This window comes from Panthera onca, chromosome F2 (genome assembly GCF_046562875.1).
Source record: "Panthera onca isolate mPanOnc1 chromosome F2, mPanOnc1 haplotype 2, whole genome shotgun sequence".
Classification (NCBI taxonomy): domain Eukaryota; kingdom Metazoa; phylum Chordata; class Mammalia; order Carnivora; family Felidae; genus Panthera; species Panthera onca.
Window position 1 is genome coordinate 12222774 of NC_138356.1, and position 26787 is coordinate 12249560.

Consider the following 26787-nt stretch of genomic DNA (forward strand, 5'->3'; position numbering starts at 1 on the left):
CTACATTAAATTGCCTCTGTTTTAAATATTTAAATATGGTTTCTGTTTTTCTGGTTCCACTCTGACTGCTCTACCTTACCACACCCATCCGGACAGTTTATTTTTCTGGTCATTAGCATGTATTTGTTTTCAAGGAACATTGGAATGTTTGCTGCAATAGATGTGAGTAAGACAGTATCTTGATTCTGCTGCATACTTTGCCTGATGAATAGAAGAAGGTGAGAACGCTAAGGTCAGGTCATGACCAAGTATTAAATGATGGAACAGAGGAAATAAAAGACAAGGATGAGTCCGTAAAATACTCCTCATCACCCTTTGACTATCTCAGTGAGAATTGTTAACAATAGTAATCAAAGAGGCAATTTACAGATAGCTTCGCGGATATAATTACACTGAAGGTCCAGAGTAGAACGTTGGGTGTATTTAAGTGCTGTTATACTGGACCAGCAGCATCTTTATTCTCTGGGAGCTTGTTAAAGAGTCTACTGAGTCAAATTCTGCATTTGAACAGGATCTCCCAGTGACTCATGTGAAAAGCTTTACAAGCATTGGAGCAGTGGTTTTTACCAGTTTTGTAAACCAGTTGACCTGTCCGTACATGGCGAGTGCACCCCCACACACATCCTGGCCTCTCCGTCCTTGCTTCCTCTCTACTTCAGCTACTCACTCCCATAGTCACACCCAGGACCTGGTCATTACCGGTACCTGGAACCACTTCCAGAATCTCAGTGTCATGCATCTGGTTGGTTGTCCTCCCATCCTTCCAACTCACGCCCTCTAGTTGCTAACACTAATGATTTATTTGTCCCATCAGTTCTATAATCCGTTGGTCCTGCTGTCTTTGTACTCTCACCCCTCTTGTGGTCCTGCTTTCCTCCTTGCCCAGCTTTAATTCTAACCATTATAATTGTCGTTTTCATCACCCCGGCGTGTGCACTCAACTCCTGCCCCCTCTCTTGCTTCGTCACACTTTTGTGGCTAACCCATAGGTCAACTCTAACTATCTACTCCATCCTGCTGGTTGAAAAACACAGATCCCGGCTAACTAGTTTCATTAGTTTCTTGGACACTAACTTCTAACCACTTGACAGTTACACTTTGCTTCCAATCCATTCATTCTCCACTTCGCTATACAACTGTGTTACACCTTCTTGCTCTGTAATCAGGCACTACCTTTCCTGTCTTCATTCTCATGTGATAGCCTTGGTCTCTATTTCAGAAAATTTCAGAGGCGAACAGGAGCATTTTCACAGGTTTCCATCACCACACAGACCCACCTACCTGCACTGTGCCCATGAACTCAGCCCTCTCCTCGCTATTGTGGATGAACTCCAAGTTGCTAGCCAAGGCCCGCTCAAGAACACTGCTTCAGCAGTTCTTTTTTTCCCGAATGTCACTCATTTTTCCCCATTTGATTGTCATTTTTCATGACTGTTATCTCTTCCAGCTTTCAATCCTTCTGTTTCCTTTTGGCAAAAGTCCTCAGATAGGACTGTTCGTAATTTCTGTCTCTGGTTTTTCTCTTCCCCTCCTTCTTTTTGGAACTCACTCCAACGAGGCTCTCTTCTCCCCACGTGCACATATCCGGCTGCTTACTCAACATCTCCTTTCTTAGATGTCTGTTAGGCATCTCAGACTTAACGTGTTCCAAATAGCTCCTGATTTTTTCCCTCCTAGGCCTTTAAAGTGCATGTAGACACACATAGCCCCCCCCCCCCCCCCCCCCCGCATACCCATCCTCTTGCCTAGATTTATTTTTCTCCTTAACTTTTTATACAGGTGATTATAAGTGAATGTTGTCTCCCACCAGGATAAAAGTAAAGTTCGTGACAGCACTGTTATCAGTTTTGTTCATTGCTGTATCTCCAGTGCCTGGTACATAAAAAGACTCTGTAAATGTTTTCTAAATTAATATACTATCTCTCTGGGGAGAAAGTTTCAAAAACATTTCACATTACAGTGCTTGATGCGTACATTTGATTAATGCTGTTCAATTATATTGTGTAGAAATAATTCTAGTTATAGCCCACTGATGCCCACTACATTTATTTCACTATCTATTAACGGACAGTTCAACAAACAGTGATGTAGAGGCTAGGCATATGTTGTGCCACCTTCCTGCCTAACTCCCCCACATCCTTAAAGCAGCTGTCCTATAAGAAATGACTGAGGAGTGAAAGTGTCCTTTGGGGGTAAAGGTTGTAGAATTGAAGCATCATTTCTTGTGTCAGGCTTCCCACAGATCAGTTACAAATACCCCTCATTTAATTGGGGTTCACTTTTCTGAGATAACATTGCCAAGAACTAGGGAGATAGCTTAAAAGCACTCTGTGAACATCGAGTTTAGATCTCAGAGTCTATGTTACTGGAATAGTAAAATGTATTTCCTTGACAGGGTGCGCTTATTAAGAAAACATTGTAGAAAACTCCAGAGAAAGTTAAATTCCCTATATAATTTTCCTTTGGCCCTCCAGCAACCACTGATGTGTTTGTAGCCTTTTAGGGTTTTAAATGTATTCACAAACACACACAAAGCTGTTCTGATGTGCATTCCCTCCACCGGTGGCTACTGAAGTGCCCATTTCTCCTGGGCCTTCCCTCCGCTGTGGCTTAGTCGTGTTTTTGCTCTTCGTGAAATGGGCAGAGAATAGTGATTATTTTACTTTCCTGCTCTCTAATTTTTAGTGAGGCTGAGCGTTTTTCATAGGTTTAAGATCCACTTCTGTGTCTTTTCTCTTTGAATTACCTGTTTTTATCTTTGCCCCTTCTATTACTGGTTTGTTGTTGTGGTTTTTTTTTTTTGTCAAATCTGTTGATGGTTTTTTCTTTTTGGCTTCCAGGCCTCACTAAGGAAGGCTGCCCAGTACAAAAATTACTTCCTGTTGCCTTAAGTACTTTTCTACTACTGTAAATTCATACCCTGTCTGGTGTATGGCCACGTATGTGATTTTCTTTAATCCATATATAACGTGTAGCCCCACACCCATTAATTAAATAATCCATCTTTCTTTCCTGCTTGAACCATCACCTTTGTCATATGCTAAGTCTCCATAGGTAAGCAAGTCTGTTTGAGGACTCTCAAATCTATTCCATTTATGTTTTGGTTTTTGTTTTGTTTCTGTTTTTCTCTATTTCATGAGAAAATATACTACTGATATTTATAGTAACTTTGTAGTATAATTAATATGTGATTGACATTTTTCCTTTTTGAAGTTTTCTTGATCATTGTTTTTATTTTTTTTTTAAGTTTATTTATTTTGAAAGAAACAGAGCACAAGAGGGGAAAGGGCAGAGGGAGCGGGAGAGAGAGACTCCCAAGCAGGCTCCTCATGACCAGTGCGCAGAGCGCGCAGAGCCTGACTCTCAGGGTTCGAACCCATGAAACCGTGGGTTTTGTTACCTGAACCAAAACCAAGAGTCAGACACTTAACTGACTGAGCCAAGCCACCCAGGTGCCCCGTTTCCCCCCAACTTTTTAAATGCTCTTCAGTAAAGTTTTATAATTTTCTTCTTATAGGCCTTGTGCTTTTTTTTTAAGTTTATTTTGTTACTATTGTGGATAGGTTTGTGTTTTTTTTCACCATTACTTTTGTGAAATTAATTATTTTGCATGCTCTGGGTAGACTGGCCCAGACTGGCCTATCTGTAAGTCATAAATTTTTCCTTGTCTAATATTTGCACCTTTTTGTTTTGTTTGTGTAACTTATGACCAAAATCTCTGAAATGACTTACAAGTTGAGGGCATGATGATCTTTTTCTCTGCAATTGGAAACTTCTAGTGGTTTACCTTAAAGGTGCTATTCATTTTTTCATGGAAAGTTAAGGAAGTTACTCTTCAATAATCTAGTTTTTCCCTTGTTTCTAGAACTAGGGACATAAAGCTTTCTTCCCACAAGTCTCTGTTTTGAACCTCCACAATGTCTAGGTCCCAGCACAGGTCCCTGTGTTCTACTGTTGTGGCTCTGCTCTCTGCTGTGACAGCCCCATGGTCACTTGGCTCTGACAAGTGGCCCTTTCTCAAACGGCTTGGCATCATTAGTTATGTGCGTGGTGGTATAGAAATTTTGGTGTAGAGTAGGGAATAATAATTATAGCTCACACATACTGAGTACTTACTGTATGCCAAGCCCGGCTCTTGTTTTGTGTGTAGTAACCCTTTAATTTTGAAAAAAATCTTATGAGATGGGTTTTATTAATATCATTTTACAGATAAGGAAACTGACGCAGAAGAGATTTAACATTTTGCACACAGTCCCACAATTAGTAGACATCGATCTTTGAATGCTCAATAAATGGTTACCCTGCAAGGCTTCACATTCTTTTCTTTTTTTCTTTTTTCTTCTTTTCTTTTCTTTCCTTTTCTTTCCTTTTCTTTTTGCAAGGCTTCACATTTCTTACTACGCAAGGATGATAATGATCTAGAGGCAGTTAAAAAGTATCTATTTACATTCAGACTATTTTGTTTTGGAAGGTTGCAAGTGAATAACATAACTGAAAAAATAAGCATCGCTCCCTAACAACATCAGGTAAATGAGGCCTTCTTGCATTTGGCTCCACAGACCATCTCTCTGGCAGCCAGATTGGCTGTTAATTGAAAATGCATCTGAGAAGAGAACCTCAAGGGCATAGGGGATGATGGTTTATCCCTTGAAAAAAAGATAGGAAAGTGTGTCTAAATTGAGTTCTTAAGCATATATATAAATACACACACACACACACACACACACACACACCCATATACACTTACGAAAAAAGATTGAAAATTTTTAATAACCCAGAAGAGAAATAAGGTTTTCAGTTTTTGTTACTGAGTCTTATAGTGCACTTAAGTTTCAGTATTTTCTTTTGCCACACAGACTACATTGAGCCCAGTTACAAGTAGGTAAATGAGAAGGAGTTACAGTTCTGAAACTAAAATCAGATTCTGTTTTTGTTTCATTTGATAGGAAAACAAATCACAGTTTTTCAGTAATCAGTGCTTGTCAGTTTTTCCTTTAAGATGTGTATTTTTCAGAAAATAAAAAAAATAAAAAAGGGGCTCCAGGGTGGCTCAGTCAGTTGAGCATCCGACTCTTGATTTCAGCTCAGGTCATGATCCCAGGGTCATGGGATCGAGCCCCTCATCAGATTTTGCACTGAGCATGGAGCCTGCTTAAGGTTCTCTCTTTCCCTCTTCCCCTCTCCCTCACTTGCACACTCACTCTGTCTCTAAAATAAAATTTTAAAAAAGATGTATTTTTCTTCCTGCCGTCATTCTTTATCTCATTCCTGGATAATACAGTAGTCTTGTTAAGAACTAGTTAGTTCTTTACCTCTTGTTTTTAAATTCTGTATCCTGACCCTATTGATAAATAGTATTAAAACATCAATTTTATTATGACATTTCCCTGCTTTAGAAACAAATCCTGATTTTCATATGATACGATTTTCATTTAACATCTTTAAAATTGGATATATTTTGGGGTACCTGAGTGGCTCAGTCGGTTAAGCATCCAACTTCGGCTCAGGTCATGATCTCTTCTTGGTCTGTGAGTTCAAGCCCCACATAGGGCTCTGTGCTGACAGCTCAGAGTCTGGAACCTGCTTCGGATTCTGTGTATCCCTTTCTCTCTGCCCCTCCCTGACTCACGCTGTGTGTGTGTGTGTGTGTGTGTGTGTGTGTGTGTGTGTCTGTCTCTCCCTCAAAAATAAATAAAACTTAATAAATAAATAAATAAATAAATAAATAATAAAATTGGATATATTTTTACAGGCAAAATCTTTGTTTAAAAGACTTCAAGCTTCAACAACCCTTCTTTGCTTACTTTGACTAAAGAGATAAATGTACCAAAACCCAAGTGTGGCCAGGTAAAGCAAAAGGGGATATGTTAGAATTCCTGGAATTTTACGTGGAACCCTCAGGAGAGTAAAGACTCACACTTGGGAATGGGCAGGAATGAAGCATCTTCGGAGTCAGGAAGCGGGAACCATAGCAGCAGTCCCGCAGCACAGGTGTCCTTAGCCTCTCATCTGCCAGGACACAGTGGATGCCAGTCAGTCTTCAGATCTGTGTCCCTCTGCCCAAGATGTCAGTCCCTGGGCCTTGCCCATCCAACACGAGTCAAGGGTCTGTTTCTAGTTTGTAGTTGTTTTTTGTCCAATTTGACATTATGCATTAGATTGAAGAAATCTTTAATCCCAGCGAGTGATGCAGCATTTTTAGATTGAGGTGAAAAGCCCATCTGTGATGATGGAAGGAAAAGTAGGCATTCTCTCTCTAGTTTGTGGCTAGAAACGAAACAATAGATTCATGAAAAAGCTTCCACTTTGTTAAATATCTAGCTACATAGAATATTGTACATTAGTACATTCCTTTTAAATACCGGATACTTCAAAGAGCACTTGTATAATATTTAGCCGCTGGTTTCTCCCTTCAGCTACTCCCATTTTCATGTTAATGGTAAGCTGGTGGGCGGTTGTTTTGTGTGTCTCCCACCCTGTGGCACAGAGTAAGTGTGAATATGTATGTATATTTTTAGATTTATATATGTATATACTGGTAATTAATATGTAGATTGGCAGGTATAAAAAATGGTTGTGTGGCAGAATTTTGCAGTTTTGCATTTTTCATTCTAGTGCATCATGACTCCTGAGTCTAACTCTTCTTTATTTCTGAGTCTGAGAAATGTACCATTAATTGCCTGGTATTGACTCTGCCCCCAGGATGGAATCATTGTTAAGATGTAGAGTAAAAACTTCACCGAGTTACAAATCACGAAAGAACAAATTACCTGTCGTCTGTCCCATCTTCCTGGTCATGGTCGGGGGAGTTACAGGAGCTGCTGAAATGGAATTCTGACACTGGGCATTATGCCCTCCCCTGGGCAACTAGAAGCTGTTCTTCTGCCAAGTTGACATCTGGTTTCTGAGGACCATGTGTGTCTTCCCTTCACCCTGACTCTGATCTAAATACTGATGGAGCACACTCCAAGCAGTAACGACTCAGTGTAATAGAAGTGATAGACTTCTTTCAGAGTCTCCTTCACAGCTGTTTGCTGCTCTGAAATTATCCCTTTTTTTTCCTCCTATGTTTAAAAAAAATTTTTTTTTAATTTATTTTGAGTGAGAGAGAATGTGAGTGGCGGAGGGGCAGAGAGAGAGGGAGAGAGAGGATCCCAAGCACTGACAGCGTGGGGCTCGATCCCACAAACCGTGAATTCATGACATTAGCCAAAATCAAGAGTTGGCTGCTTAACCAACTGAGCCACCCAGACTGAGTACTTTCAAAAAAAGATGATAAGGGGGGAGGAGGAAAAAAAAAAGATAAATGAAGGAGAAAAGCCAGAGTAGTTAACTTGTGTTAAGAAAGTTTGTACTCCTAGGATCACCTGAGTGGCACGGTCGGTTAAGCGGCCGACTTCAGCTCAGGTTGAGAGTTCATGGTTCGTAAGTTCGAGCCCCACATCGGGTTCTGTGCTGACAGCTCGGAGCTCGGAGCCTGGAGCCTGCTTCAGATTCTGTGTCTCCCTCTCTCTCTGCCCCTCCCCTGCCCATGCTCTGTCTCTGTCTCTCAAAAATAAACGTTAAAAAAAATGTTTAAAAAAAAAAAAGGTTGTACTCCCTTTGACCTGCAATTCTATTTCATATGATCTGCCTTTAGTCATAATCCTTAGTTGAAAGATGTATGTAGAAAGTTCATTTCAGTTTTAGCTACTTAGTGAAAATTCGGCAATGACCTGTATTTGTAACCAGCTTACCAACTTAGTAAAGTGTGTGTACACACACACACACACACACACACACGCAGTCACCAAAAGTAATGGCATAGTTTATTGACTGATTGATCTGTAATGAGATTTGTGATACGGAGTAATGTTTGTTATTGTCTGAGAAGCAAATTATAGAGCGGCATTTATGTGCCCCCATCTGTATAGAGTGTACATACACTTCTGTGTGTATCTTCACTTAGAGCAACATCTCGAAGTGTGTTTAAACAGTGATTATCTGTAGTGGGATTAGGAGAGTTCTTTACTAGTTGATAACCCATGCTGGGAACCAAAGCTATGATGTTGAAGGGCCTCTATCCCTTTAATGATTTTTATACCATATTAATAGTTTTCAAGGAATTTTAATATTGTTACTAATAATTACGGTTCTTGAATCTCATTTCTAGTTTTTTTATATTATGGAACCTATGAAAACATGAGGACGACAGTTTGTTTTCTAACTCTACTAGACTTGAATATCTTAGTATTTTAATTGTGTCTTTAACTTACGCCTTTTAGCACCTCTGCCTTAGTTTATTTGTTTTCTCAGGGTAGGGGCCATATTTGGTAAAGTTCATCTATGTATCATCTGGGATAGTATGTCCTGGAAATAAACATCCTTTTTTTAAAAAATCCTTAAATGTGAAATATAGTCCCACTAGTTTGTGTAACAAATCATTTTTTTGTCTGTTCAGGTGTAGAGTTTGGTGCTCGAATGATAACTATTGATGGAAAACAGATAAAACTTCAGATATGGGATACGGTAAGTATAGCAAATACATTGTATGCCCTCAGTAAAGTTGTCCTATGAAAGTACAGTGTCTGTTTTGTTTTGTTTTAATGTCGTTTTATGCCTATTATGATTTGTTAGGCACCAGCATCCACATAGCCATGAGATGAAATGTGGTGCCAGAAAAGATTAGGTTTTCTTATGCAGTGTTTTCAACAGGTGTATCACAGGCCTTGGGTGTAGGTGAACGTGTCTGAACACATGCTCATGCCGTGTGGTCTAAATGGAAATGCTCCAGAAACTGTTTTTAAGAAAATAAAGCAGCATATCTAAAGTACACCTACGAAATAAAATATGAATGTAAACACGATAGAGTCACTTGATCGACCGCTTATTAATTTTAAAAGTTTGGTTTAAAACATAAAAAACAGAAGTTTGATTTAGTCCCAACCACTTGAAGCAGCCTTGCTCCCAGCCCTAATTCTCCCTCCCATTTATGTTCACCGAGTGTCTGTTCCATGCTGTGCCATAGAGTTTTTAGTACCAGTTTGTGATCTAAACCGCACAACAGGATACTGTTTTCTCTTTCCTCCCGACTTAAGTGTATAATAGAGAAGTTACTTTGTTACATACAATGGATACCTTAAGGTAAGGGTTCTCAAACTTTTTGGTCTCAGAATCCCTTTCTTTATACTTTTAAAAATTAATGAGGACCCCAAAGAGCCTTTGCTTATGTGCCTTATAGCTATCAATATTTACATTACAAAACTGAGAAACTTATAAATACCCAATTAGTAATTCACTTGAAGATAAGTATAATAAACTTCTTATGTGTTAGGATCAACAAAGCAATTTTTATGAGAATTGACTGGTTTTCCAAAACAAAAACTTTATTTTTCTAGTGAGAAGAGTGTCATTTTGTTACGTTTTGAAAAACCTCTTCACTGTCTGCTTAATAGAAAACAGCTTGAATTCTCATACCTGCTTCTGCATAAGGTCTAATGTGCATTGTTTAGTTGGAGTATATGAAGAAAATATAACCTCGGGGTGCCTGGGTGGGTTAGTCGGTTAAGCGTCCAACTTCGGCTCAGGTATGATGTCATGGTCCATGAGCTAGAACTCCACATAGAGCGGTCAGTGCAGAGCCTGACTAGGATGCTCTGTCCCCGCCCCCCCAACCCTCTCCCCCAGCATGCGCTCTCTCTCAGAAATAAATAGACATTAAAAAAAAGAAAAGAAAATGCAACCTCACACAAATAAGTAGTTGGGAAATGGAGAACCTCATGGACCCTTAAAGGGTTAGGGACTCCCGGGAGTCCTGGGATCCACTGCCGTAGGGCAATTAGTACTTCATTCTTTACAGAACCCTAATTGAGAAAACCCAAAAGGATACCTGTTATGACAAAGCAAATTCTCTAAACTAGTAAATGAAATTTAAAAGATGGGGAATTTTATCATCATATTCCCCTGTCCGTTTTTTCTCTTGTCGCTCAGTCTTAGTTTCTTAGCTGTCACTATAATAGTTATTGAAGAAAGGAACCTTGGAGGATACTCGGTCTCACAGATGGGAGAATATCTCACAAGAAGACCCAGCCAGTTGCTGCAGGCTGTTGTGACACCTAGGTTTCCTGATACTTCCTACGCAAATCCCTGAGATGGAAGCCCCTAAATCTCTATCTTGCTCTGTTCCAGAGTTATATATTGAACTCCAGGTTCTTGTGGTTTCTTATCTCTTCTTTTTAAGTGAAGATTTATGCTTTTACTGTTTCTTAGCATTCCCCTCCCCCACCCCGAGCCTGTAATGTCTCATAACTTTTTTGATTTATATTCTCTTGGGTGACATGATTTCAGAACTGCTTGGGAAAGAGAAAAATGAAATATGCAAAGGCCCTTCCCTCCTAGAGATTTAAAATTAATGCTCTCCAGCCGAAAGGAAGTATTCTCTCCTGTGTTAAAAGAGTTTATTCTTCTTTTTCAGAAGTGGGTGGTTTTATGTAAGCTAGCTTGCTTTCTTAGCTAATAAACTCGTGCAGGACACATCCTGCCGTGTAGGGTTGTGTGAACCAAACTACTTGCTCTTCTGTAATAAATATGCCTTTCATACCTTGCACTTTGCATGAATACTTGCTGTGCTTGAAGTACGTTCCCCCCGTTTTCCATTTAAGACCAGCTCAGATGTGAATTCTGGAGCCTCTGTGACACCCATGAGATAGCTGATTCTCCCCATAATTTATGTATATTTCTGCTCCTGTTGTTATCGTAGTTGTTTGTTCACCAGCCTCATAATAATCATGAGGGAAAGGACCCTCTGTATCCTACTCAACTTCGTATCTTGCATTCATAGTGTACTGGCTGATGTTTGGTAAATTTTATTGAATGAGTAAGTAAAGAATCTCATTCTAAACAGTCTGTAGGATCATTGGATGCATTCAAGAGACGTTATTACTAAAGTACATAGCTCCATAGGGAAGGTTAATTTCATAGTGAAAATTATGTGACATAGACACAAAGCACCTTGTTGTGGTTTATTCTCATTTATCCGGTTGTCCTTCTGTCCTTGAGGTATTCTCTTAAATAATTCCCTGCCCTCCAGTTTTTGAACCTTGAACAAGTCATTCATTCCCCAGTTGTTTCTGTTGTAGGTTAACTAGTCCTGTCTTTTCCCCCCTTGCTTATGAGTTGATTATTTTACATTTCAGTGATCTGTCAGAAGAAATCTGTTGTGTTATGTATTGAGCTCCAGGTTCTTGTGGTTAGTTAATAATTGCTGTCATAATTGCTTATTTTGGACAGCATGAAAGAGAATTAGAAAAACAACAACACCTTGTTCATACTTCCTCTAGAAAGGCAGAGAGATAGTCTTCTTTCCTCTATCTAAAACGGAGAGACTGGTACCATTGAAGACATCATGACTCCCAGAAAAGAATTCCAGGGCTCCCGCATGGCAGGTGCTAGGCACCAGTAGCCTGTCTCAGATTTTAAAGAGTGTTCACAAAACTTACTACTTTTTTTATGTGTATATTTAAATCCAAGTTAGTTAACATATAGCGTAATAATGATTTCAGGAACAGAATTTAATGATTCATCACTTATGTAACACCCAATGCTCATCCCTACAAGTGCCCTCCTTAATGCCCATTACCTATTTACCCCCTCCCCCCACCCAACACCCTGCCAGCAACCCTCAGTTTGTTCTCTGTATTTAAGAGTATTTATGGTTTGTCTCCTGCTCTATTTTTGTATTATTTTTGCTTCCCTTCCCTCATGTTCATGTTTTGTTTCTTAAATTCCACATAGGAGTGAAGTCATATGATGCTTGTCTTTCTCTGACTTTTTCGCTTAGCATAATACACTCTAGTTCCATCCACATTTTTGCAAATGGCAAGATTTCATTCTTTTTGATCAGTGAATAATATTCCAGTGTGTGTGTGTGTGTGTGTGTGTGTGTGTGTGTACACACCACATCTTCTTTACCCATAAACACCACATCTTCTTTACCCATTCATCGATGGACATTGGGGCTCTTTCCATTCTTTGGCTATTGTCGATAGTGCTGCTATAAACATTGGGGTGCACATGCCCCTTCGAAACAGCATTTTTGTATCCTTTGGATAAATACCTAGTAGTACAATTGCTCAGTCATAAGGTAGTTCTTGTTAACTTACTACTTTTGAAAGTTGCCTCTTGAATCTCTGCCTTAGAGGTTTTCATCTTACTTTCGTACCTAACTTCCAAAGCTGTTGTAATAGATGCTCTGTTACACACATTATGGTTCTTTCCACGCTTAGTTTTATATCTGAATGGAACATGGTTTCCTTATCGTTAATGTTTTGCAGCGTGCTTATACATTTGGATAGGAAACTACATTTTTAGTAGCAAGGATCGTGTCTATTCCTGGCTCACAACATTTACAAAACCATCCTAGAGCCTTCAGGGAAAAATATGCCAAATGTTATTATTTGTTTCATCAGCCTTAAAGAAGTGATTTTTTTTTCCCCAGTGACTCAGTATCTTAGGATGTTTGTCATCCACTGTATATCCATTTCCATTCACACAAAATAAGTTTTCTCCCAGAATTTCCACATCCACCGTCTTCGCTTTTTTTTTTTTTTTTTTTTTTTTTGCCTTTTTGAAAATAGTAAGTATAGTTGCCAGCAGATAGTCCCCGGAGGGCTTGCTGGAAGCAGTGGTAACAGTGTAACAGTCCCTCCCTTAAAGCACTTTCCTTGGACCCTGTGCAAATTTTTTTTTTCTTTTATCAGAAGTCGACTGTGTGATATTCTTAGTCTCTGTCAGCGTAAATCAAAGAAGAAAACAAATTGTACCCAGTTCTTATTCCGTGACTGATGGAAGGAGGACGTTAAGAAGTCCACTCTCGCTCTCACGCCCTCATCCAGCTTTTACCCACTTTGTTTTGTGTTCTTACTCTTCTTTATGCTTTTTGTCACATTTTCCTTCCTTTCTTTCTTTCTTTTTCTTTCTTCCCTTCTCTTTCTTTTCTTTTCTTTTCTTTTCTTTTCTTTTTGTAGTTTAAGATTTTATTGCATTTCTTTTTCCCTTATCATACATGTACCCCTGGAGGCATCAAATGAAAGTACTGTTTTAACCTAACCTGGAACAGTTCTCATCTGAGTCAGTTGTGCCACCAACTTGATATAGTTAGGTTCATTTGTTTGTTTGTTTTCAAGTTTTAGGGATTTCTCATTTCTTATTTTTTTATATTATGAAACGTCAGAAGTTTCCACAGTGCAAAACGTGAAACTGTACGCGTTCATAGCAGTCTAGCCTCCATCCTTGTCCCTTTTACCGTGTTCTCTTCTGAACTATTTCAGAGTTGCAGATGTCGTCCTTCATACCTCGGCATACATCCTCTAAGGATATGCTCCCCCCTAAACGCAATACCATTATCCCGTCACAGATATTTAACGAAGACACTAAAATTGCCTTCTATACAAGTCTCCTATTCCCAGTGTTCAAATTTCCTGTTGTTCTCAAAATGTACTTTCACTTAGGGGCGCCTGGGTGGCTCAGTCGGTTCAGCACCCGACTTCGGCTCAGATCATGATCTCGCAATTCGTGAGTTCGAGCCCCGCGTCGGGCTCCGTGCTGACAGGTCGGAGCCTGGAGTCTGCTTTGGATTCTGCGTCTCTCTCTCTGCCCCTTCCTCGCTCATGCTCTGTCTCTCTCTGTCTCTTAAACATGAATAAACATTTAAAAAAAAAATGTACTTTCACTTAAAAAAATTCCATGGTTCAATCAAGATCTCCCTTGCATTTGATTATCGTGACTCTTTTAATCTAAAACAGTCCCCACCCCAGCCCCATTGACCTTCTGAAGTTGTTTTGTTTCCTCTAACTTGCATTTCACCCAGTATGTCTTTGGGGTAGGTTCCTATAAGTGGGATTGTTTAGGCACAAAATAAATGCATAGGCGGTCTTGCTGGAGATTAACCCATGATTCTTCCACTTTGCGCGTCCACTGAAAACGCAAGTGCTGTTTTTCCACAGCCTTGTCAACAGTGAGCCGCCAGAATATTGGGTGTCCTTTTTTGCAGTCTGATAGGTGGAAAATGTATCAAAGTAGTGTTTTTTTTAAATTAAATTTATTTATCTTAAATTCAAGTTAATTAACCTGCAGTGTAGTATTGGTTCAGGAGTAAAATTTAATGATTCATCACTTCCATATAACCCCCAGTGCTCATCCCAACAAGTGCCCTCAATGCCCATCACCCGTTTAACCCATCTCCCTCCCCACCTCCCCTCCAGCAACCCTCAGTTTGTTCTTTGTATTTAAGAGTCTCTTATGGTTTGCCTCCTCCTCTGTTTTTATCTTATTTTTCCTTCCCTTCTCGTATGGTCATCTGTTTTGTTTTTTAAATTCCACATGTGAGTGCAATTACATGGTATCTGTTTTTCTCTGACTTATTTCACTTAGCATAATACACTCTAGTTCTGTCCATGTTGGATGGAATCTAAATCTTGCAGATGGCAAGATTTCATTCTTTTTGATCACTAAGTAGTATTCCATTGTATATGTATCCCACATCTTCTTTATTCATTTACCTTTTCCGGTATATCCAAAAAAATTTAATTCTCTCCCCCCAAATTTGTAGCGTAAATGTTCTAAATCTAGGTTTCTTCTCAGCGTCCCTCAAAATACTTTAAGTTTACAGATATTGCGTACATCAAACAATACATTGGAACTAGTATTATTGGTAAATGTGCGAAGTCATGTGCCTACATGCTAAAAAGTACCTTTTTAGCACCTCACAGGCATTTTTTGGTCCTTTGTAAAAATGTGTCCATTTATAACTCAACTTCTTACCAAAAACAACGGGTGTTTTTTATAGCTCGGTGCGGCGGTAAGGATGGATGACCAGAATTCATTGGGACCAGGCAAAGGGCCTGGAACCAAGCACTGGGACACAGTCCTGCCTCTGCCCCTCCTCTCTGCTCCCATCCCACCCACCCCGGGAGTGGGGAGGCTTTTGCCCCCTTCAGCAGTTGTCATCAACCTTCTCTTGAACAACTACAGGGACAGGAAGATACCTTAGACGTTCATTCTCCTCTCCTATTTACCTCCCATCTGCGGTCTCCAGTTTCTCTTTTTTTTTTTTTTTTTTTTTTTTTTTATTTATTTTTGGGACAGAGAGAGACAGAGCATGAATGGGGGAGGGGCAGAGAGAGAGGGAGACACAGAATCGGAAACAGGCTCCAGGCTCCGAGCCATCAGCCCAGAGCCTGACGCGGGGCTCGAACTCACGGACCGCGAGATCGTGACCTGGCTGAAGTCGGACGCTTAACCGACTGCGCCACCCAGGCGCCCCTCCAGTTTCTCTTAAGTGGCGGTGTTAAGAGTCTGAAATCCTCTCTCTTTTTTTAAGTAAATATTCTTAATTTTTTAAGAGAATGTAACATAGATATTCACAACCATGTTTCTCTTCTCAAGATGATCTACTTTGGTTTCTGTAGGAAACTCCCTTAAAAAGCTTTAAATAGTGCAGGTTGACTTTTTCTGTCCTTGCTGTGGCGACTGAGGCAGCCTAAAAATCACTTTGATTTTTCCTAATATTACTGTCATCCAAAACAGAAGTCTGGTCATGCATGTAGATTTCAAAATCTTTTTCCTTAATGAGAGCAGTTCCTTGATCACAGGTCTAGATTTTTAGGTTGAGTCTGTTAGTCAAGTACCTGAGATTTCATTCTTGGGCCTGGACAACTTAACTTGGTTACTTAGAAATCCTTTTTTTCTTCTTTTTTGGTGCTTGGCTGGGTTCTATATAGCTGGTATTGTTAGACAAATGACTAACAGGGAACAGAGGTATTACTATAATACTGATTGTCACAAATCTTATTTTTCTAACTTTATCAGCCCTTTGGGATCAATCAAGATAACATAATTTGAGAGCCTGCCATATATACTTCAGTGTTCTGAGTTAGGCTATCCCTCAAGGAGAACTAAAGAGGAAACAAGACCAGCATTTGAACAGTGTGTACCTTTTATATAATCAATAATACTAGAACCAAATGATCACACGGACGTGCTCTTGGGTGTGTGAGGAGAACTAGATAACTACGGGCTGTGGTAGACTAGCTTCCTAGCTTTGTGAGAGAAGCAGGGGGCTTGAACGGGTCCTCAGAGGAAATGGAAATTGGGGAGGTGGAGGAAAGCAGTTCTTCAGGCAGAGTTACACAGGCACAAAGGCAGGAATGTTCAGGAGATAGGCAGAGTATCAGTAGGAAGAAAAGTTGGCTGTATGAACAAGACTTTTATCGAATAAGAAGATACAATTCTAGAGAAACAGATCAGATTCCCAAGAGATCAAGACTTAAATTCAGGGCGGTTAGGAATTTTTGAGCGGTAGCTTAATGTGTGTAAAGTTGTATGTTCTAGAGGTAACAAGAGAGGAGGAGGAGTTAAGTTCCCGGCCTGGTTACCACAAAAATTGTTAGCGACAGACAGGCACATGGAGAAGCCAATTTGGGGGATATTTATCTGCCAACCGAAGTCAGTTTTAAAGGTATGGGCTGTGGGCACCCGGCTGGTTCAGTTGGTAGAACATGCAACTCTTGATCTTGGGGTCATGAGTTTGCACCCCACACTGCGGGGAGACTGCACTTAAAATTAACACGTGAATGAATGAATGGGCTAAAGAATCAAGTTTATTTGATTTAGCAATCCTCACATGGAAAACAAAGGTCTGTAAAGATTCTTTTTCACAGACGCCCTATGACTGTTTCGTACTAAGCATCACCGAAAATGAGCACCTCCCATTATCTGGCAAGGCTGGCTTGCTCGGTTCTTTTTTGCATATCTGGGCATCTTGCTGATTTTTTACAGAACTCAAACAGCTATATTGGGAGCTGATAAACTTATGGCCGCTCTAACCAGGTTTTTTTGGTGCTGTTCACTTAGCCAATCGTCCAATTTCCAGTTTCATTAAATGCTTTTTGTTTTTTTAAAACCTTCAGCTACTATTAGGAGTCCCTCTACAAATAATGCTAAATGCTATTCAGTTTCAAGCTTCTAAAATTTCTTGAGGCCAACACCTTATATTGAAGAGGATCAAAATAACATCTATATTTCCTAAGTTGACATTCATTTTTGTGTGAAACATTATAGGCTGATCACCATTTGGTCAGGTTATATTAGTTATTTATTTTTATTTTTTTAATGTTAACTTATTTACTGAGAGAGAGAGAGAACATGTGAGCAGGGGAGGGGCAGAGAGAGAGGGAGTGAGAAAATCCCAAGCAGGCTCCACGCTGTCGGTGCAGGACCCGATATGGGGCTCAAACCCACGAACCATGACATCATGACCCGAGCCGAAATCAAGAGTCAGATGCTTACCCAGCTGAGCCACCCAGGTGCCCCTCTTAATGTATTTTTCAACGTTTTTTTTTTTTTTTTTTTTTTTTTTTTTTAATTTATTTTTGGGACAGAGAGAGACAGAGCATGAACGGGGGAGGGGCAGAGAGAGAGGGAGACACAGAATCGGAAACAGGCTCCAGGCTCCGAGCCATCAGCCCAGAGCCTGACGCGGGGCTCGAACTCACGGACCGCGAGATCGTGACCTGGCTGAAGTCGGACGCTTAACCGACTGCGCCACCCAGGCGCCCCTCTTAATGTATTTTTTAAAAACTAGATTACTTTGCCTTAATATGTTCAAGGTAATTAACCATTGGGCTAGCTTTATGCAGGTAGTTGTTAAATGTTAAAACATTTTGTGAATAGTTAAGGACGCCATAGTAAAAAAAAAACTTTACTGGGCAAGATTTATTTCAAGGCCATCAATGCCATTAACACACTAGACCAGTGTGTAGGATGTCTTTCTTACCAGTCAGGTCTCAAGAATTCAGAACTATTCTGATACTGATCTTTGCTTATTATAAAGTAATCTAGATTTTAAGATGTATAGTTATGTTCATAGTCCTCACTGGGGATGTTTGGCTTTTTATTTGCTCGAGTTTCTGTTTAATTTGTAATGGTAGGCAAAACCAGATCGAATGGATTCAGTGTAAAATGATGCATCGTGTACAAAATTCCATACTGGAACATTTGTTTTTGGTAAAACAATACGGGAAGAATGGAAACGGTGTATAGATTTGTTTTTCTTCTTTTTAAAAATCTGTTTTCCCTTTTACTAAAAATCTTTTTTTTTTTGTATTATTTACCAAGACTCCTGTGTTGGTATATATAATTCATAGTGAATGACTCTCTTAAAAATGTAGTCCTTAGTTTTCCCACCCTAATAAGCAGTTGAAAAAAATTCCCACAGTGCTTACATTTTGAACTTGGATTTGAAAGGACTTCTTTGGAAAGATACATCTCAATAAATTACATGAAAACAATTTTAATGAATTTCATGCTTCCAGCTAGTATCATCTAATGTTTTAACCTCAAACTATATGAACTGAGTTGGCTATTTGTACAGTTCTTTTATGTTCTCCGTATTCAGTTTAGCATAAGACATCATTCTAAAAGTGCCAGAATTGTTTGCAAGTTACCAAGGGAGGGTCTCATTTTTAGTTTTCACATAGGGAAAGTTATTTTTACTGAATGTTAGCATGTTAGGATTTACCAGTGTCCTCTTATTTAGGTGGAATGGAGTAATGACCATTTTGTGTACTTGATTAAGACATTAGGATTCATTCTTTCATTTGAGAGGCTTTCTCTGCATGCCTGTGTGCCAGACCCGGTTCTAGACGCTGGGTGCACCGTCTCCGGGGGAGCACCGGAGGGGACGAGTATAGTGGGAGGGCCAAGAAGACAAGGAATGACGGTGTTGAGTGTTAGAACAAGGCAGAACTTGAGCTGTGTGAATTCTGAGGGTTGGAAGGATTTAGTAGTTAGATTGGAAGGTAAGAACTCAGAATACAAACATGAATATTTTTCAGGTTAGTAGATTTTGAATATAAAACATTGTAAAAACTGGCTTTGTGTTTACTTACTTTACATACGTATCCTTTCTTAAAGGTAGAAAAGTGATTAAAACTGTGTGAGTATTTTTGATAAGACCTGTCTCACTTTTAAACCCTGAGGCAATCCGTATATCCCTCACCAGCCTTAGTGCCACCCGGAAAAGAGAGAAATTAGCTAATTTCGCATAATCTCTGAAGTCTGTTTTCACAAGTGGATAAAAGAAGACTTTTACATCCTGTTGCTTTTTGACAAGCATTATATGTCAAATACAGAGGAAATTGATTAAGTGTGGAGAAAAAAATTATATAAATTAAATTCAGAACCATTTTCTGTTTTTCATAATAAAATGATTGCTCAAAGAATTCCATCTGATGACTGTTGAAAGCTCACTGCAGTTTATGATATAACTGATAAAATCTGCATCCTTGGCCTTCCAACAACCTTTACACCAGCAGATGGTGGGCGTAAAGATGTCATTCATCATTTATTTACAATGGACTTTATTTATTCTAGTGTCAACAGCTGCCCCAGGGAGTGGGTTATTGAATTCAAATGTGAGGCTCTGGGTTATTTGCTTCCTTTCAAATTTGTCTTCAGAGCTTAGTTGCTAGGAGTCCATTCTGTGTTCTAATAATGATTCATGTATTGTGAAGCCATTCAGTAAATTGGGTTGTCAGGGATTGCCAAAAAAGGTTTAGAGGTCTTGTTGGGGGCGGCTGGGGGGGGGTGGGGGGGTGGGGCGGGGGGCATGTGCGTCTGGTTGACTTGAGCAGTACTGGTAGTATTTTGTGACTTTTTCCTAAGACTGGTGAAGTTATACTTTCTTTCCCTTTGCACGCTCATTCCCTACCGGCCCATATTCTATATATGAATGAAAAGAAAACGTAGAGGACAGTTTATTAAAGAAAACTCTCAACCTTCTCTTTCCTCACAGGCAGGGCAGGAGTCCTTTCGTTCCATCACACGGTCATATTACAGAGGTGCGGCAGGCGCTTTGCTAGTGTATGATATTACAAGGTGAGAACGTGGGATGTGTCCATCCATTTGGTCAGTGCAGAGACTTCCTCTAAGTAAATACACTTGCCAGTTATCAGAGTATGGCTTTGCCTTTGACCTTAAAACTGAGGTGTCTTGAATTTAAATTTACTACAGAAATCTGCAACTAAATTATTTTCTTATGTAAAGAAACACCTAAGTTAATCAATTTGGTAATATTACTCACACATTGGAATTTTCTAAAGTGGGGTTACATTTCGTTTCCAGGTAACCGTACTTGAGATTTGTTTCTCATTACGTAAGTGGATATGGCTAAAAGTAGTTACCTTTAATGGAATGTGTGCTGTTCATTGCACACTACTAGGGAGAACACTTGGAAAATAGTCAAATTTTCTCTTATTTTTAGGAGAGATACATTCAACCACCTAACAACCTGGTTAGAAGATGCCCGCCAGCATTCCAATTCCAACATGGTCATTATGCTTATTGGAAATAAAAGGTAAAAAGTTTATCTAAAGCTTTTTTGCATTAACGATGAAGACTGTGGATAGCAGTTTGTGTGATAACTGTTAGAGTGCTTATCTTCTACGTTTGTCCAAATGTAAGTTATTGGTGTCTTAAATTGCAAAATTTTGAAAATCCTAAGGTGATTCTTTCAGTTTTAAAATACAGATGATACGATTTGTTGGACATCATCATCATTGTCATTATTATTATTAGAAATAGTTTTGGTTGGAAGGTAAACTTTAAAGAATAATCTGAAGGAAGTTCATCTGATTCATAATTGAAATAAAACACTGTAGATCACTGTTAAATGTTATCCAAATTATTTTAAATACTTCACAGTAGAAGTAACAATGTGTGCAGAGTTAAGAAAAAATATTTTTCTTTTTTTTAATGACTTAATGTGCATTAAAAGTTCATATAATACATATATTATTCAGGTGTATTTTCATGAAAGCCCTGAGACACTTCTAATACTTTTTAGTAGATATCACATTAGTACTTTTAAACTTACCTCTAAGGCTTTACATTCATGTTATCCTAATGTTGTTTTTTTAATCTCATTTCATTTTATATCTCGAGGCAGCATTATTTGCAGCGAACGTCTTTGTGTTCTACATTTAAAATAATAGTACACGGGAAAACTTTTTTGGCCATAGTTTCTCTAAACTTACAGAGTGTGGGAAAGGCTTCACTAATTTTAGTAGAAAATTACAGTGGCAACAAATAAAACTAGTATTCTAAATTTTCATACTTTTATCAGTGTTTTTCCTTGTGTCTGAAACCTGGTGGGTGGCAACTTACTGATGGCTTAAATTTGGTTGTTGCCAACTCTGAGGACCTTATAGTCCCGGTATGCAGAGGAAAAGCATAATATGTACAAAGGTGTTCTCACTACAAAATGGGATGGTAATTAAGATTACGGAGGTGTTGGCTAACACCTTGGTGGTAATCATACTATGTCATATAAATGTATCAAACTAGCACATCGTACAGGTTAAACTTACACAGTATTATGTATCAATTATATCTCAATAAAAAATAATCCCTAAACAATTCTTAAGAAAGTATTTTCGTCACATCTACTTGATCCCCCCAACTCTAAGCTAGTTACCATGGTCTTCCTAAATTTCCAATATTAGATGACTTCTTTCTTATATGTAGAGTCCTTTAATCAAAACAAACACAAAAACAAACAAAAAAAACAAAACCTAAATAAATGGAGAGATACACTGTACTTATTGATAGGAAAACTCATTTTTTAAGATGGCAGGTCTTCCCAAATTGATCTAAAGATTCATTGTGTTCCCAGTCAAAATTCTTCATCTTTATTTATCTTTGAGAGAGAGACGGCATGTGAGCAGGGGAAGAGCAGAGAGAGAGGAAGATACAGAATCCGAAGTAGGCTCCAGGCTCTGAGATGTCAGTGCAGAGCCTGACATGGGGTTCGAACTCACAAACTGTGAGATCATGACCTGAGCTGAAGCCGGACACTTACCCGACCGAGCCACCCAGGTGCTCCCCACCCCCCACAACCAAAATTCTTTAGGCTTTTTAAGAAGGTGGAAATTAGCAAGCTGATTTTAAAATTTGTATGAAAATGCAAAGATCATAGAATAGCCAAAGTTGGGGGATTCACTGGTTGCACTGTACTGATTTCAAGATTTATTATAAAAGTACTACAATCAGTTTAGTCTGGTATGGACATAGACCAGTGGAAGAGAGTGAGAAATCCAGAAGTAGATTCATACATACATGGTCAATTAATTTTTTGACAAAAGTGCCAAGACAGTTCAGTGGGGGAAAGCATCAAATGGTGCTGAAGTAATTGGATAGCCGCAGGGGGGTGGGGGGACCTTGACGCTTACCTCACACCATATACAAAAATTAACTGGAGGTGGGGGGCAACTGGGTGGCCGAGTCTGACTCTTGATTTTGACTCCGGTCATGATCTCACAGTTGGTGGGATCAAGCCCCATGCTGGGCTCTGCACTGTTAGTGCAGATCCTACTTGGGATTCTCTCTCCCTCTCTGTGCCCCTCCCCTCCTGGTGCTCACGCATGTGCGTTCTCTCTTGCGCGCAAAATAAGTACGCATTTTTTAAAAATCTGGGAGACGGGATGCCTGGGTGGCTCAGTCGGTTAAGCGTCCAACTTCGGCTCAGGTCACGATCTCACAGTTTGTGAGTTTGAGCCCCACATCGGGCCCTGTGCTGACAGTTCACAGCCTTGGCCTGCTTTAGATTCTGTGTCTCCCTCTCTCTGCCCCTCCCCTGCTCGCACTCTGTCTCTCACTCTTTCTCAAAAATAAATAAACATTAAAGAAAACCTCAATCATTTCACGCTCATTACAATGGCTAAAATTAACAAGATTAACATAGCAAGTATTGGCAAGGATGTAGAGGAACTGAAACTCTCATATTGCGGATGGGAATGTAAAATGATACAGCCAGTTGCAAAACAGTTTGGTAGTTTCTCTAGAAATTAAACATGCATCCGATAAAACACCTAGGCATTCCGTTCCTAGGTATTTACCCAATGTAAACATGTTTTCATAGGGCCGCACAAAGAATTACACACAAATACTCTAGCAGGTTGGTTTATAATAGCTCATAAGTGGAAACAACCCACATTTCCAATAATAAGTGAATGGATAAATTGTGATATAGTCCTACAATGGAATACCACTCAACAATAAAGAAGAATGAGCCATTGATATATGCAGCAAAGTGGATGAATTTCAAAATAATTATGCTGAGGGGTGCCTGGGGGGTCAGTCGGTTAAGCATCCAGCTTCGGCTCAGGTCATGATCTTGCGGTTCCTGAGTCCGAGCCCTGTGTTGGGCTCTGTGCTGACAGCTCAGAGCCTGGAGGCTGCTTCAAATTCTGTGTCTCCCTCTTTCTCTGTGTCCCTCCCCTGCTCGCACTCTGTTTCCCTCTCTCTCTCTCTCTCTCTCTCTCTCTCTCTGTCTCTCAAAAATAAATAAACATTAAAAAATAATAATTATGCTGAGTGAAAAAACCCAGACAAAAATGAAGATGTGTAATTATATAAATTATAGTAGTGAAGACATATATAAAATACTAGAAAATGCAGAAAACAGATCATGAGTTGCCCAGGGTAAAGTGGAAGGAAAGGATGGATTATAGTGGGGTGTGAGGAAAAGTAGGAGACGTGAATGGCTTCACGGTAAACATGTCAACCTGTCAAACTCGCCATTTTATACTAAATGTGCGGTTTCTTCTGTGTCAGTTATACTACAATAAAGTTGTAGAAACAAACCAGTAAGATAGCAAATAGCATTGTATTGTATAGATTTCATTTTAGAAAAAGTTATTTTAATAGAAATCAAGGTTTGCTGTCAAGAGAAAATATTTACTTAAGTGATATTTCAATTATAAAAGGCCAATCGTTACTTCTTTGTGACCAGAAGTGTCTATCATCTTGGCCTTTGCTCAAAGCCTTTCGTGGTTATTCTTCATTTAAATTATTTCACTAAACCTTTTAAGATTAAGGCTTTTGTAGGGAAACTTTAGTCTTTGTAGTGTGGAACTATTCTTACTACCATTCAGTGGTGAGGTGTGAAATAATAAGAGAAGAATTTTGGAGAATAAAGAGAATTTTCATACTTGTAATCTTACCAGTGTTTTCCTTGTGTCTCAAACATGGTGGGTGGCCACTTACTGATGGCTTAAATTTTGTTCCTGCCCATGAGGAGCTTATAGTCTAAGTGAAAAGGAAAAGCATATTATATACAAGAGGTGTTTCTAATGAGTAGAGATGGGTGGCCCTTATAATTTAAGCATAGTAGCCGTGGAAAGACATTTTAAGGAAGAAACTAGGAGAAAGGAACGAAGAATGTATGACATGCAAAGAGTGAATAGGAATGAACAGAGATAAATGAGGTAATTATCATTAGATGAGGTGAATTGGGGTAGACATGGGAACAGGGAGTAGGCAATTTTTGAATTAGATGAATTAAGCAGTAGGGAGCCAGTGAAGGGATTTGAGAAGGGCAGTGGCCTAGTCAGAGTGACGGATGACACAGATTTTTCTTACTATGGCATTTTAATTTTTTTTTTTTTAACGTTTATTTATTTTTGAGACAGAGACAGAGCATGAATGGGGGAGGGTCAGAGAGAGGGAGACACAGAATCTGAAACAGGCTCCAGGCTCTGAGCTGTCAGCACAGAGCCTGATGCGGGGCTCGAACTCACGGACCGTGAGATCATGACCTGAGCCGAAGTCGGCCGCTTAACCGACTGAGCCACCCAGGCGCCCCTACTATGGCATTTTAAACTGGTTACACAAGAAGTAGGAAGCAGAGCCTACAAAGATGAAAAATTCTTGGTAGTCAAAGTTTATAATACAAGCCGTCAACAAGAAGGGGGTATGGGTTATGAATGCCTTAGGAAGGAAGGATAGTTAAGTAATGGAAACCATTTAAATGGGATTATTGGGAATGAAAGTCAAAGACAGCAATAGGATTTTTATGCCTGGAAAACTGAGGAAACAAGTAAAGAAGGGTGTGATAAAAGAAAGGTCGTGCCTTCTTTTATGTTTCCTTTTCTTTTTTTTTAAGTAGGCTTCATGCCCAACGTGGGGCTCGAAAGCATGACCCTGAGATCAAGAGTCAGATGCTCTACTGACTCATACAGCCAGGTGCCCCAAAAGATCATGCATCCCAAATTGCCACTTATTTATTTATTTATTTATTTATTTATTTTTAACAATCTCTCAAACGTACGTGTCTTTAATCCTCTTTGCTAAGGTAACATTTGCAAATGCAGACATAATCAGAGATAGCGGGAGTGGAAAACCGTAATTTTATCCCAAAATAAGGTATTATTTAAATATGGCTTATGCTTAAAATGGGATAAAGGTACTTGAGGGGCAAGGTATTTTCTTGAAGATTTCGTGTAATTCAAAGCTAATATTCCCTTAAGAACGATAGAAGAAGAGGCTGATTTCCAGGAACATGTTTCCACATCACTGTTGCTAGTGTTTTCCCCCCATTTTTTATTCCTACTAGAATGTAAGCTCCATGAGGCCAGGGGTTTTTAGATTTTTGTCTATTTTGCTGAGTGGTCTGTCCCCAAATGTAGGAAAGGGCTTGGCACACAGAAAGCCCTCAGATTATAGTTGGATAGTTGCCTGTGCTATAATATTTGTAAACTTAGTTTGCCTTCCTTTTTTGTTCTCATCTTACCACTGATATCTCATAGCATGGCATCTAAATGAACAGTAGTATGACATATCCTTGTGGTTCCCTTTGTAATATTCTATATCAAACTTTCTAACATTTCAGATTTTCAGGAGTATTTTTTTGAGACTTGCACCACTGAATGCTTAGATGACATTTTATGAATTGTAAATTACTTTAAACTTGTAACAACTGTGATACTTACAGAATCACTCAGAAGGTTCAATTACATAAACAGTGGTGACTGATGTCCTGAGTAACAACTTTGTAAACATAATTGACAGCTTATTCCGGTCAGCCAGCTTGAAAGGTATCCAGTTCCTGGTGAATTTTGTAAAGGTGAAACAGTGATATTACTTTAACATTAGATAGAGGAAACATCTTTGTTTCATCTCTAGTTTGTGTAATGTAAATTTGCATAAAATACTAACGTTCTTTACTGTGCACTCAGTAAAAATAGTACTGTGAAAGACTGCAAAATTATATGGGAAAGTGATCCACAATATACAGGAAATGAAGAAAAAGGCAAAATAAAACAGTGGGTATGAGCATATTCCAATGGGAAGAAATAGACAATAATAAAGGAGTAATCTAGAATTATGTTCACCAAGACGTTCATTACCTGTGGAAAGTGAAATTATGGGTAATTTTTTTCTTTGTATTTTTCCATATTTGACAAAAAGTTCTCCAGTCAGTTTTTATCAGGAATAGTAATCCTTATATAATAGTAGTCTGGATGGAATCACTCTACCAGCTCTTCCTAGAATGTGAACTTGGATGCTTTATTCCACCTCTTTGTTCCTCTGTTTCCTCATCTGTCAAGTGAATTAAATGAGATAATCCATGTAAAACACTTCACACAGTACCAAGTTCATTCCGTGTCACTCTCCTCATCCATGAGTAAAAATGGTTAAGTGAATTGTGATGGATATTATTAATTCGTCACTAAAAATTGTGTTTATGGAAAAGAGGTCGTGACACAGGCAGCAGGGACAGGTGAAGGAAAGTAGGGCGCGAAGTTGCAGCTGGAGCATGGCTTTCGTATGTGTGACAGAGGTCACTGTGGAGTAGAAAACCAGGACTACGAAGAAAGAAATTAGAAGTAAGTCGATTTGGGGATGCCTGCCCTACTTTCTAGAGTACCCTTCCGCCTCTCCCTGGCTCTCCTCCCTCTGCTTACTCTGCTC

At 39.2% G+C, this 26787-nt stretch overlaps 1 protein-coding gene across 2 annotated transcripts in view; it reads left to right on the plus strand.

The window, feature by feature from the left end:
- Positions 1-26787, plus strand: part of RAB2A (RAB2A, member RAS oncogene family) — an 85815-nt gene that overhangs the window by 33291 nt on the left and 25737 nt on the right. For both annotated transcript variants that reach the window (XM_078441415.2, XM_060610594.3), the window contains exons 3-5: positions 8441-8508; positions 19832-19914; positions 20300-20392. In XM_078441415.2, the coding sequence (XP_078297541.1) occupies positions 8441-8508; positions 19832-19914; positions 20300-20392 (244 nt within the window). The remainder of the gene's footprint in view (positions 1-8440; positions 8509-19831; positions 19915-20299; positions 20393-26787) is intronic.